At 39.9% G+C, this 13,590-nt stretch overlaps 1 protein-coding gene across 1 annotated transcript; it reads right to left on the reverse strand.

Annotated features, from left to right (window-relative positions):
• Nucleotides 1-2,086: 2,086 nt before the first annotated feature.
• Nucleotides 2,087-7,128, reverse strand: LOC139453145 (methyltransferase-like protein 27). The gene is made up of 5 exons (XM_071234771.1): nucleotides 6,979-7,128; nucleotides 5,231-5,359; nucleotides 2,944-3,079; nucleotides 2,690-2,782; nucleotides 2,087-2,527 (listed from the first exon to the last, which is right to left on the reverse strand). Exons 1-5 carry the CDS (start codon nucleotides 7,126-7,128, stop codon nucleotides 2,343-2,345), a joined length of 693 nt encoding a protein of 230 aa, XP_071090872.1. The 3' UTR covers nucleotides 2,087-2,342.
• Between the last annotated feature and the right edge of the window lie 6,462 nt (nucleotides 7,129-13,590).

Below are 13,590 nucleotides of genomic sequence, written 5' to 3' on the forward strand. Positions count from 1 at the left end.
TTTGTTTATTTATTGTTTAACGCCGCATTAAGCAATATTTCACCTAGATGACGGCTGCCTGTAAATAATCGAGTCTGGACAAGACAATCCATTGATGACATCATGAGCACCAATCCACGCAATTGGGATACGATGACATGCCTGACTGCCCGATCCCGTTCCTCGCCTCTTACGGCAAGCATGGGTTGCGGAAGACCTATTCTCACCCGGATCTTCATGGGCACAATACAATTATGATCACAATACATTTATGAACAAAGTTACTGAACTTTAATTTTTAAGGGTCAATTTCTATGCTTGCGATTTATTAATACCATTGTTATGGATTTTCCCGCAAATTCTGCATCAGCAGACATTTTTGTACAAAGTCAAACACATTGGAAATATCTTCATCGCCGTCCCAGTCATTATCGCTAACCATATTGAAGGCGATTTATAAAGAGTGAGGGGCGGTCGGGTAGCCTAGTTGTTAAAGCGAAGACCCGGGTTCTATTCCCGATATGGGTACAATGTGTGAAGCCCATTTCTGGTGTCCCCCGTCGTGATATTGCTGGAATACTGCTAAAAGCGGTGTAAAACCAAACTCACTCACTATAAAGAGTGACACATCCAACGAAAATTGTAGGCAGACACGTTGCGTGATGTTCCTACAACAACAAAAATATCAAACCAAAGCAAATGTGACAATAAAACACGCCAATATTTCATGCTGTCAGTTATATAATCATCCCGAGAGAGAGAGTAAATATTCTTTGAAATCGTTTTTCAGCGATCCATTAATATAATTTTCACCACTATTTCGCCCAGTCGCATCAGTTTCGTCAGTTAATCGACTGGTTATTCTTTGGTGTTGACGTTTTATGATACCTGGTGTTCGCAAAAAGAGGAGCACATCCTGCCCGGGCGGTGACGACCATCACAAACAAATACAAAGTCAATTCAATTGCTGACCTGAACATGTCTACCTTAAAACTTGTCAAAGCTTTACTGAGACCTTGAATGTTGTAACCTTGATCACAAACTTTTAAGCTGTAGCTGTATTTTTGAAAGCTTCGTGGAAAGAGCATGCTCGATTGTATCTCAAGGGCTGGAGATGCTGAAATATTGCTCGACATAAAGGGAACTTTGACTATTGGAAAGTCATCCCTCTTGTCATACAGACTTGTGGGGATTTTGTGGTCACTCTGAATTTGTGTGCATGAATCTAAATTGGAATAGATGAGGCGGTATCACTGGTCTCTTGTTTCAAGTTCAGGTGGGTAAATCAATGGAAGGGAATTGGTTCTATGCCTTTGTGGAACGATATCAGATCATCGATGTACCAGAAGCTTAATTTGAATTTCTTGGCCACATTGCATTGTTTGGACTTCTTGGACTTCACATTCACATAGAAACAGATCAGCTTGAAGGGGAGCACAGTTGGTGCTAATGAGGATGCCCACTTCTTGCCTAAATGTCTTAACCCCATATTTTAGTTATCAAGTTTGTTAAGTGGTTTCGCCTATACACACCTTACATTTGCTGCTATCGCTTCCCCATGTAAGTATCACAGGAAAAGGGTAGATACGATTCACAATGTTTCTTCGTTCCAATGGTGTTTTGGACTTCGCCTTAAGAATAAATAAAATGTTCTTAAGAAATCTCTCTTAAAAGGAGCACTTTCGATTTTTATGCTGTCAATTACGAAATGATACCATACTACTTGCAGATGTGATGTGATGCCGGTCGATGTTTTGTAAATTTGGAAATATGCAGATGTATGTGTAAGTAAAGCTTACAAGATGCAATAATTAAAGCAAATGTAAGCTCTTCTGGTTGCGACGATAGTGATTTTCAAGCTCTCTGTAAACTGTTGAGCTCTGGTATTCTTGGAGTTTTCATAAGACACGTGAGGATTGGGCCAGACTATCGAATTCAATCATTTCAACCAAACATCACCACAGCCAACGTCGATTTTGTCCATTTGTACAATCATCCAAATAATTGCTAAACGAATTTAGATTATATTTTATTATGATAAAATATGATAACATATTTTGGACATTAAAAAGACTACCACCGATTAACTACAAAGTTAGAAATAATTAGCATAATATTCTCCCCTCTCAATTACGAATTCAGTTTCAAATAACATTTTGTTGTAACCATACAATTCAAGAATCTATATCGTCACTATGAATTTATCTTCTAGTTGTATTTAACAAGTAGATGTATCACTGAAAATGTTTGTCCTCTTGACGTCATAATCGATATCATTCTGATATATTTTATTTGCAACAGATAGGTTACTATTGACTACGATGTCCCATAGCCGCATGGATAAGTGGAACGGTCTGTAGAGGTCAGTTAACTTTGTACATGAATACAATCCCTGGAAGGTCAATGAAATAGTTTGGAACGACGTCTCGTGACACAAGTGTCCACTTTCCTGCTTTTTCTAATGAGTTCATCAGTGGTTCAAGACATTCTCTGTATTCCTCCACGTTCACCAGATATTCTTCTCTCATCACATTGCATATCACACCGCCTTTAAAAGTAAATGCATGATCGTCAGTGGCAAATGTAGGATGACTAGTAAGCTTGACAGAGTTTGATACTTGTAATTGATTTTAGAATGCGGCAATGTTAGTCAATGTATGTATGTTTTTCACATGGGTATATCTTTTTAAGGCCATTTTGTGGTTGTTACCTGGTTTTGTGATCCGGAGGAGTTCCTTTAATCCAGAACAAGGAATATGTCCTTCCCCAAATCCACCACAAACAACAGCACAATCGTACGTATCTGTCGGCATGAAAATAAAATACATTTAGCAATTCAATTTAGCAAAGTCAATTTAGAACATTCCGCAAAATAGTATAATAATGGTTACTGAAATTCAGATGAACAAGATGATAATTTCAATAGTTGATATAGTATAGTTACATATATACGCGTCTACCTACCAGCTGCTATAGGTAAATGTTCTTCTGTCAACATGTTTTCGTAGAGCGTTTCGTACAGGCCCTTCTCTTTAGCCCTGACAAGCATACTGGTCGATGGTTCAAGGGCGTCGATGTGCCTAAAGCCTTGGACCGTCAACTGAAACACGATAACATCCGACCTGGTACCCATTGTTTCAGTGTATATCACAGTGGACATTCACAATATCAGTGTAAGTTATATACGATCTGCGCTGCATTCTTTACTATGTTTTCAAAAGTTATGTCATCTGCAGCTCCAAATAACGTTTGCCTCACCCCTGGATTCAGCTCTCTCCTGTAGCGTTCTGTTCTTTACGCTGCTATAGCAAGTGTATCAGTCACGAAACTCCCCAGAAGGCCTAGGAGAAGTTGTATCGGCAACTAGTGGAGGAATTGATTTGAGTAGACTTGTAGTAGAAGGTAGAGTTGCTGGGGAGAAGTGTTTGTGGTTGGCTGCTAGCGGTGACTGACCAGTGGAATAACGTATTTTCACATTGGACTGGAGTATCACAGTGAGATGGGTGTGATTGGGGGTGATACTGAGAGTCTTTTGAGTCAACTGGAACATGTATTACGTAGTGTAAAAGTTTGTACAAAACTTGACGTAAAGACAGTTACTTCTGGTAATCTGCATATAACAAAAGAACTAACTACTGATGACTTCAGAAGCAACAAAATTGATATTGCACCAGCACAGATAAATAGTGTAAACATGTAAATTATCATTAAAGTATTTTGGCACAATCATGGACAATCCGCGCTTAAGTGGACCGGTAACACAGATTTTTCACCAAATAACATATTTCATGCGTAAATTGAGATAATTTAAAATAAGAGCAATTGTAATGTTATTCTACCTTTTTTGTTGAAAGTATTTTAGCCTTTTCACTAATCTCATGAAATAACTACAATATTATTACCATTTACATACTGGTAACAGGATGGGATTCCCATTAATTATTGTAAGACACGTGTATTTATTTAAGAATAGGTGTATTTACAAACATTGCATTTTATAATTATTGATGTAACTACAATAACAGCGTAACAGTTAGTATGTTTATTTTAATATATTTATCAAAGCATCTAGTTAATGTTCGATGGCACGCGACCCTCATACGTATATGTGTGCTTAAGTGCATGTTTGCAATGTGCTGACTGAGATTCTCCAGCTTGAAGTCGGCCTGTGGCGATATTGCGTGTTGCAGAGTCAAGTCGTGGCATAGTTGAGTTCGTTCCAATTTGAAAAGCCACACAACAAATTTGTAGACATATGTTTTCTTTTTATAGCCAAGCGGAGCCTGTACGTTTGCACTTGTGAAACATTCACTTGTAAACAGACTGCCTCCGTGGTCAAGTGGATACAGTATCTGCCCGGAGAGCGAAAGGTCAAGGGTTCATACCAAAGGATGTTAATAGATGATACTTGCTATTACCCTTCCTGGCGCTCGGCATTAAGGAGCTAAAACAAGGGCTGGTCTGCTCTCAGTATACTGTGTCAGAGTCGAGTATTCATGTTAAATTGCGGGATGGTATCTCAGTTGGCTAGCACCATTAAATCGACATTAGTCTAGACAAGTACAAGCAGTCACACACACACACACACGCACGCACCCACGCACGCACACACACACACACGTGCACACATGTCGCTATATAAATCCAAGAATCTTGTGCGCGACGTTAAACCCCATTTCCCCTCACCTCACTTGTTAAAAGGTTCTCTTCTAATCAAACTCGCATTCAGGCACGGTTTAATTGGTGGCAGTATGATTGAGGTTACGGAGTTTTAACATATGCTTTTTCAAATGGTCACTCATGACCGTTACGAGGTAACAGGATCTCATTCATCAATGATGTAAAAAATGTGTACATATTCAAGCATATATATGTTTTGCGCATTTTATTAACATTGGTGTATCTACAATAACAGTGTAGAATGTAGTATGTTTAATTAAATATATATATCAAAACATCTGTATGAATGTTTGTATGTATGTGCTTGCGTGCTTGCGTGCGTTGAGTGTGTGTGTGTGTGTGTGTGTGTGTGTGTGTGTGTGTGTGTGTGTGTGTGTGTGTGTGTGTGTGTGTGTGTGTGTGTGTGTGTGTGTGTGTGTGTGAAACTACCAAAACGCACGTGCTGGCGACGCACGACTATTGAAAATAAAAAAAGGACATATAGTAAAACAGGAAATTTGGAAATTGCCATCATACATCAAGTTAAAATACATCGGTGCCTGACCAGTACCAACGCCATGTCAATACTTACATTCTCAGCCACAAATCCCGTCCCTGCAGCGATGTCAATGATCTTCTTCTGCTCCCTGTCCCGGGGGTAGTATCGGGCCACAGCATCAGCAGCTATCCGGGGACCGTTGTACCGCCCTGGGCGGAGAGACTTCACGTCAACGAGAAACAAGTCAGTGAGTGGGTGAGTAGTTGTATTTGTGAGTGAATCTGTGGGAATTGGGGAATGATATACCAACTTGAGTGTAAAATAAAAAAGATCGTCTGTTTCATATTAGATTTATGCATAACGATTCAGTGTTACACTAAATTATCCACAAGACTGTATGACGAGGGATGGCATCCAATAGTCAACTTTCCCTTTATGTCCAGCAATGTCCCAGCAGTTGCAGCCTGGATACATTTCACATTTCTCTGAACATGTAATGTCTACGAGGGTTGCAAAGAGCACCATACGATTCTTGCTCAAGAATATTTTTTTACAAATGTTTCAACATTCAAGGCCTCAGAGGGGGGAACGGGTGGCCCAGTCGTCTAAGGCGTCGCGATTCGATTGTGGGTTCGAATCCCGGTTCGCCCCAATTATGTTTCTAGGTTTGTCAGCACCAAACCCGTGCTCGTGGGTTTCACCGAAGTGGTAAACGTCTGAGACCTGCATAACTTCGGGCTTTCCTCCCGTGATATAACTGGAATACTGTTAAAAGCGGCGTTAAACCCAACTCACTCACTCACTCAAGGCCTCAGAAAGACTCTTAGGAAGACTTTTGGTAGGCATGTGGAAGTCATTCCGAAATTCGACGCATCTCTGACCACGGTGTAGGCCGATTCGTCCTCGTGATGGTCCTTGTTTTTTCAGCACCAAATCCATGACAATGCGATACACTAATAATAAACTAAACGCCCTTTCAATAATAAAAACATTCCTCATATTTTCGTAAATGTTAATGGTAATCAATGGTTGGTCTACAATAACAATATTTTTCATATATGTTATAACAATACATCACTTTTATCCTTCCGGCATGAGTATTGATCAAGGACCATATGTTTTCATGGCTCAGAACACAAACACGGTGGTCCATTCCCATGCAGTCAGAGCAAAAAGGAGGTACGATATTCAACCTTTTTTGTAACTTTGACATTGAATACTTAAAACTTCTGTTTTACTCATCCAGCCGAAAACAAAACCGGCTCTGCGGTATTGTGGATAGACAATCTTCCCAGAGAGCGGAAGGTCGGTGGTTCGATCCCTTGGCCGCGTCATCCCAACAAAGGGAAGATATGGTAATTGTTATTACTCTGCCTGGCGCTCGACAGTAAGTGGATAAAACAATGTGGATCTTCGTGGGGCTCGTAGATGCTAGCAAGGATAATAGTAAATGTAGAGCCATGAACAAGGACATGTGTGCTGCTCCTATTCTATTAGTTCTTGTCTAGGATTATCTAATATGAACATCGTTCATTATGTGACATATCATCACACACAGTATGTACTGAGCTTTTAAGATTTATACACATATTTGAACCTATAGTTCCTTCTGTCACGTGTCGCCGCAGCCGAGGTCGACTTTAACGCGTTCTCAAATAGTTGGATGCAGTTTGAAGCCCCAGTGCCGACACATGTCAAAATTGAAAGCCTTCACTTCAGTGTAAAAGTGTAAATAATTGACAACCAACTTTCCATTCCATAATGGGTCGTTTAAACAATAGAGTAGAGTTAGGTCACAGAGGTGTTATATAAATATATAGGTATCACATGTTATGCCTCACCTCTTCATACTGATGACAGTATTGAGAGTAATATGCCATGGCCTCATCCGTGGTGATTCCACTTCGAAATGCCCCGGCATTCTGTTGGTATGCGATGGCATCAGCAACCTTCCATTCCAGGCCTCTAGTGGGATCTCGGCAGTTTGACATACTGAAGAGCCTTTTGTGACGAGAGACACGAGCGTTGTGACTCAACTGAGGCAGGGTATTGGCATTTATTCATTTGTCTGTACAGGTGGTGCCTCACACACAGAGTATTATCCAACATACAATCATGTTTCCGTTAATTCCGTGTGTACCTAACTGACAACCTATTAATCATTCGTCAACAATAATGGGTCGTTTAAACAATAAAGTGATTTCACACATGTGTTTAATAATATTTATAGCTAAAATTGATAGAATTATCATGAAACCGCCCGCTTGTTTGCAGAAATGAGCGGGCCTCTGTAAATTGATAATGCCCTCATATTGCTTGACGACGGGCCAGTATCACGCCGGTTGGTAGGTGACGTCATATTGATGTTCAATAGTGATGTTATCTTGTTTGTTGTATGACGTTTCCATATTTGTAAAAGTGGGTCGGTGACTTCGTTGTGTGTTGATTGCATGAATGTTTCAAAACCGATATTGTTATTTTTTTTATTTGATAACAAATTCTATCCATTTTAGCTATAATAACGGTAACGCTATTTTTCAGGGCCTTATCATTTGCAGAAGCATTCCTTCTGCGAATGATAATGCCCTGAAAATAGCGTTACCCTTATAGTGTAGTACCACATGTTAACTCAAGTTAAGTCAACGCCCTGGCCTATAAGCTACTATGCTTTGTTAACCAGGCATATTTGGCTGACCCAATGATCGACGCAACTATCGGTTAGCCTAACATGACACTATGAACAATCGCTCCCATTTTGGGAGTACCTGACAATCTGAACAACGTTAATTATAGAATGAGTTGACAGAGGAGTTGCACATGTTTCTGTTTCGAAGGTATAAATAATATTCATAGTAACATGCAGTGCTTTGCAATGATCTATTGCATCAAAACTTATGACAATATGCAAAGGAGTCATACAACGTACGTATTTACACCCGAAAAAGTCATGTTCTTTCATTGTTATCTAAAAGAAACAAACAACTGCCCTGATCCCACTACCAGCGCGTTTATGTTTTACTCTAATGCCCTATATGTAACGACCATGTAGCTTTACTCTACCTTATTTTAACGCATATCTTGTACAGGCAAACTTACCAGTATTTTGGTAAACCGAAACCATATCGTTTGCATTGCAAAATCTGCCCTGCTATGTTCAGTAAGCGACGATAGATTTAATATGAATAATATATATAGAGAGATAATATACACTCTTCAAAAATACACTCTTTCTTTATTGTATTAAAGTCGATATATATAACTTAATATCATAGATACAAATATGAAGTTTTGGACCTCGATAGTCACATAATGTCATTATACAAAAGCATTGAAAACTGTTCATTGTCATGTCAAATAAGGCCCTAAGACCCGTGTTGGCATTATAAAGGTAGTCTACCGTGACACGAGGTCTGTGCGATGGAGAGTTGTCCTTTTGAAACAGCTCCCTCTGATGGTTAATGATTGGAAAAAGGTGAGGTTGAAGAATTTGTAGCGATTTTCCGTCAAATTTCCCTGAACCACAACCAAGTCAGATATCGTTGTGTAGGATATTGCCCCCCACACCATGACACTACTGCCACCGAAATTGTCGAATTCACGTACACAATGTGGGACAAAACGTTCATTTTGACGATGATAAACACGTTGTCTTCCATCTCGCCGGTGAAGAAGAAATTGTGATTCATCGCTAAACCAGGCACCAACGCAAGCGTCGCTGTCTATGGATTGGTTGCAAAACAGGGACGATAACTGATCTTCTGGGTCGGATTCCAGCCTCGCAAAGATGGTTCCTGACAGTCTGGTCCAATATCCTCCTCAAACCAGTGATGGGTCCTGCAGTCTCCGTAGCTGTAGTATTGTGATGACGTAGGTTGAACAGTCGAAAGTAACAATCCTGTCCAGGGGTTCTAACTTTTGGTCAGTCGGTTCCCGGACGGTGAAATGGTGCTGTTGAAAAGGCGTGCAACAGAAGACTGCGATTCCCCTCTTTGGATACATCCTATGGCGATGTTCCGATCGGCAGCGCTGAGTTTCGACATTTTCGAACTTGAAAAACGTTGACTTTTCATTGCCACTACCACGAGTTACGAATGTCATAACTTGCACGTGCATGTTGCTTTACTGTTTTCCTCCATGACATTTTTGAACAAGTGTGAAAACAATGCCGTTTACGATGCAAATCGACAATGGCTGCGTTTTGACGCACCGTTTGTCGAACATCAGGCCACCAACATTTTCCAATAACATATACCCAATTTATATACCGGAATTTTTGTGTAGTCAGCACACTAGGAAGTAAGAGACGACAAACGAGATCAGGTGCACAGTCTCGCTTACTTTGTTGATGGAATGTTTGTAATTAACCTTACGTTTTCATCCTCTAGTTCCAATGTACCGAACGCATTGAAAATGTTTTCATGCTTGAGTTACAAGTACCGAACGCAAGGTAAAATCCGAAATGAGGATTGAGCTCGATGCTTGACATAACATGAACAATTCCCCCCTATGTTGCGCGACGATGGGCGGTAAACGGTTATGGGCCGGAAGAGCGAAACCTAGCCATAATCAACTCTAAAATCTCTTCGCTTTCGTGAAGCTACAGTAAGACTGGTAACGCTACAGTAAACACGGGATATTGCTATACTGGGACTCTCAAATTACAAGAAAAACACAGAAATGCGTATACCGTAATTACAGTAGTAATTTATTAGATGCTGAAGTATAGTATAGTTGCACAAAAGTACTTTACATTTAACAAATTTAATAACTCTAATACTTTAATATTTCATAGATGTACATAATACATAAATACATTCTATAATAAATTTGCGGTTGCACTGGCATACACGTTGTGTTCAAGTCATTCACTCCAAGTGGATCAGGTCACCAACGTGATCTGTGTACTCAACGTCGCCGATGACGTTGTTGACGAGATTGTCTTTCAGAGCCTGAAGGCGGTTGTCAATCAGCCGGTATCTTCTCTTTCTGGGTGGTGCTGACCGGTGGGCTTCAATTCGTTGAATGGCGACTTCTACGTTGGATTGTTCTCTTTCAAAAATGTTCGGATGGCTCTTCCTTGCAAGTTTGTTATGTTTGTGATTCCACCCCTCGACGTTATTGTTAGTGCGATGCCCTTGGTTACCAAAATGGTTCCATATCTCAGGTCCGAATTGGCGTCCTTCCACCCACGTTGTCGTGACGTAGTCCATGAAGGCTGCGACCTTGGGACCCGCAAGTGCTGACCACCTCGCACGGTATCAACCATGGTCACTCGAACTTGTGCGTTAGCCATTTTGGACATAGATAAATAAGTTGCAATCTTTATATATACCATCAAATACATACTGTATGTATTCTTAAGAAACGACTCCCCTCTAAACCCATCGGTATCATAACCCATATCAACTAAGAAACTAATTGTTTGTTCAATTAAGAAACTGATCATCTCTTCTCCTGTGTTTAAACATCCAACTGTATTATTTTTTTACGAAACGACTCTCTAGTAAATCTCCTCTCCTCTCCTCTCCTCTCCTCTCCTCTCCTCTCCTCTCCTCTGTTTGTAACAGTACGGGCGCTAATCTAAACTACGGTACATATTTTACAAATTTGTAAACACAGTACATCATCATTAAAAGAATCAGCTATACATACCAGCTGTGATCTATCCAGCAGTTCTATCTCTAGATGCAGCACCGCAATACTGGAGTCACTGTTATGCTGTTATACTGTTCACGCTCACATGACCAGACCGGGTGAGCCAACCCAGTATTGTATAGGAATTCGTCATGCCTGTGCAATCCAACATCGAAGGAAAAATACACGTTATGCCCTATTAGCGACTGGTAGAGAGAAGATATTCACTTTCTACACTGAATCGTAAATGGAACGTCACCCCAAGTAACATTGCATGAAAAGTTGTCATTTAAATATCTGGGTAATTTTTGTCAAAGTTTCTAAAATTTAACATTACCTTGTCCGGAAAAAAATGAAATTTGATGATAAAAAATCCAAAGCATACGACAATAAAACCGATCGCCTAAACGCATCACGACAATGGCCATGGTAACCCAATGCACGTGTGTTCTGTGCAAATTGAAATGCACATGCGTTCCCCCATTTCTTGCCCTATAAAAATCCACCCAGACCGGATAACATTCATTCGTTATTGAAGGGCTACTACATGCCAAGATTGAGAAGAAGCGACACCAAGCCCTTTGACGATTGCAAGCTGGACAAACCGCCCGGCAAGTTGTCAATGCATTTCAAGTCCACGTAAGGACCATACACAGGCTCCAGCAACTGTACCAGACCGCCAACACTATAGATGACCGGCCACGTAGTGGAAGACCAAGGGTCACCACCCGACGTCAGGATCGTCAGATTGTGCGACAGCATCTTCAAGTTTGCTTTGTTACTGCTGCGGAAACTGCTCAACAGACCATGGAGACTCACCAGTGACTAGTAATGTGTTTCACTTTAAGAACATTTGACACTTTACCTTGATGATCAGTTTTGCCAAGTTTCATCTTTTTGATATGTCTCAACGGTCACTGGTCCTTTATATCATGTACGGGTCTGTACAAAAGAACAGTTTTTTACTTTATTGAAATAAACTCGCAAATATATCATCTACACTTGATATGACTTTCTTAATGTTCTGTAAAAAGATAATTAGCTAATTTATTAACTGGAGTTCAGCTCACATAAATGGCCGTTTTCTGAGCTCTTCTTTGGCTATTTTTATGCACTACATATCTTTATAATTTTCTTCTTTAGAAGTTTAAACCTGAGTGATGCGTCGATGCATATCACACTCTTAAAAGCAGAATGTCGTTCAACTGCCTCCGCGGTCCAGTGGATAGAGCGTTTGCCTGGAGGGCGTCCCGTCGGCGCTCGCTATTGAGAGTATGAAACAAGGACAGGTCCGCTCAGAGTCAGCATACTGTGTCAGAGCGCGCACACACAATTCAAATACTAACAACTGTTTACAGATGCTTGATCCATATTTACTGCATGATTTCACAAAAGGGCATCCTAACACATTGCTCTTGCTTACAAGTATGACTCATCATTAATTATTGTGGGTTGATAGTTAATATCAGTTAGCTATCTTACACTCTAAGAAAATATCAAAGGCTTATTATTCACTGCTTCTTTTTTAGCGTATCCTTTTCCTTAGTTGCTATGGATAAACATTTACTTTTTTTGGCATGTTAAATCAATATGTGAAATGATGGACACCCTCACAGATAACATATATATAAAATTAGGGGATAGGACATTTCGAGAAGAAGTAGGCATTCACATGGGCACCAGTTCTGCTCCCTTCTTTTTTCTGTATGCATTTTAATCGAATTGGCAAAACAAAATGGCCAATTTGGCAGTTTGGCAAAGACGTTTAACTGGTATAGCGATGATTTGATATCATTCAATAACGGCTAAAAAGCCAATTCCCTTCCACTGATTTACCCATCTGAACTGGAAATAAAAGAAATCAATGAAACTGCCTCATCTGTTTCACATTTAGATCTATGCATAGTGATTCAGAGTGACAAAACATCCTCACATTCTCGCATGATTTCAACTTTGCAATACATGTAGTCCACTTTCCCTTCATGTCGAACAATATTCCACAGGTCCATCCTTTGGTGTCTACTTTTCTTTACAATTTTATAAGTACATTCGAGCATGCCCTTTCTACGAGGATTCCAAAGAGCGCCGTAGTTGTTTAATCAAAGTAACAATATTCATGGCGTCAACAATGCTTTCAAAACGTTTCATTGTAGACATGAGGAAGACATTTCAAAATTTGTGTATATAAATTACAGTATGCGTATATATCATAAACTTAACGAGTTAATATTCGCAGACATCTTACACAGATCTTGCATATCCCACAATGATGGACACATGCGATTCTTTCTAATTGATACGTGTTAAATTGGACCAGGGCCAAAACGGACCATTGATTCCTATTGAAAAGAAAAACGTTAGTTAAAACGGATCTGTGAATATCAAATTGTTAACAAACACTATACTGTAACCCGCTTTTAACAGTATTCCAGTTATATCACGGTGTGTCAGCTTAATGTTGGAGGAAAACCCGAAGTGATGCAGGTCTTAGACGTTTACCACTTCGGTGAAACCCATGAGCACAGGTATGGTGCTGACAAACCTAGAAACATAATCGAGGCGAACCTGGATTCGAACCTACAACCATATGTTTCTGGCATGTCCAAGGGACGCAACTCTGCACAGCGAATTGACGCCTTAGACGACTGCCCCGAGGCACAAATTGGAACTACACTGATAAATATATTGTTTTCAGATGACAATTTCGTAAATAAATGTCATATTAATTTCCTAACATTTAAAAACCTTAAATTGATGTTAAAAATAGGTATGTAGATTTTAGTTTATATTTACAAGCTTGTCGATCCACCAATGTTAAA

This window comes from Haliotis cracherodii, unplaced genomic scaffold, assembly GCF_022045235.1.
Source record: "Haliotis cracherodii isolate W230 unplaced genomic scaffold, xgHalCrac1.p SCAF_9, whole genome shotgun sequence".
In the NCBI taxonomy this organism is placed as follows: Eukaryota; Metazoa; Mollusca; class Gastropoda; order Lepetellida; family Haliotidae; genus Haliotis; species Haliotis cracherodii.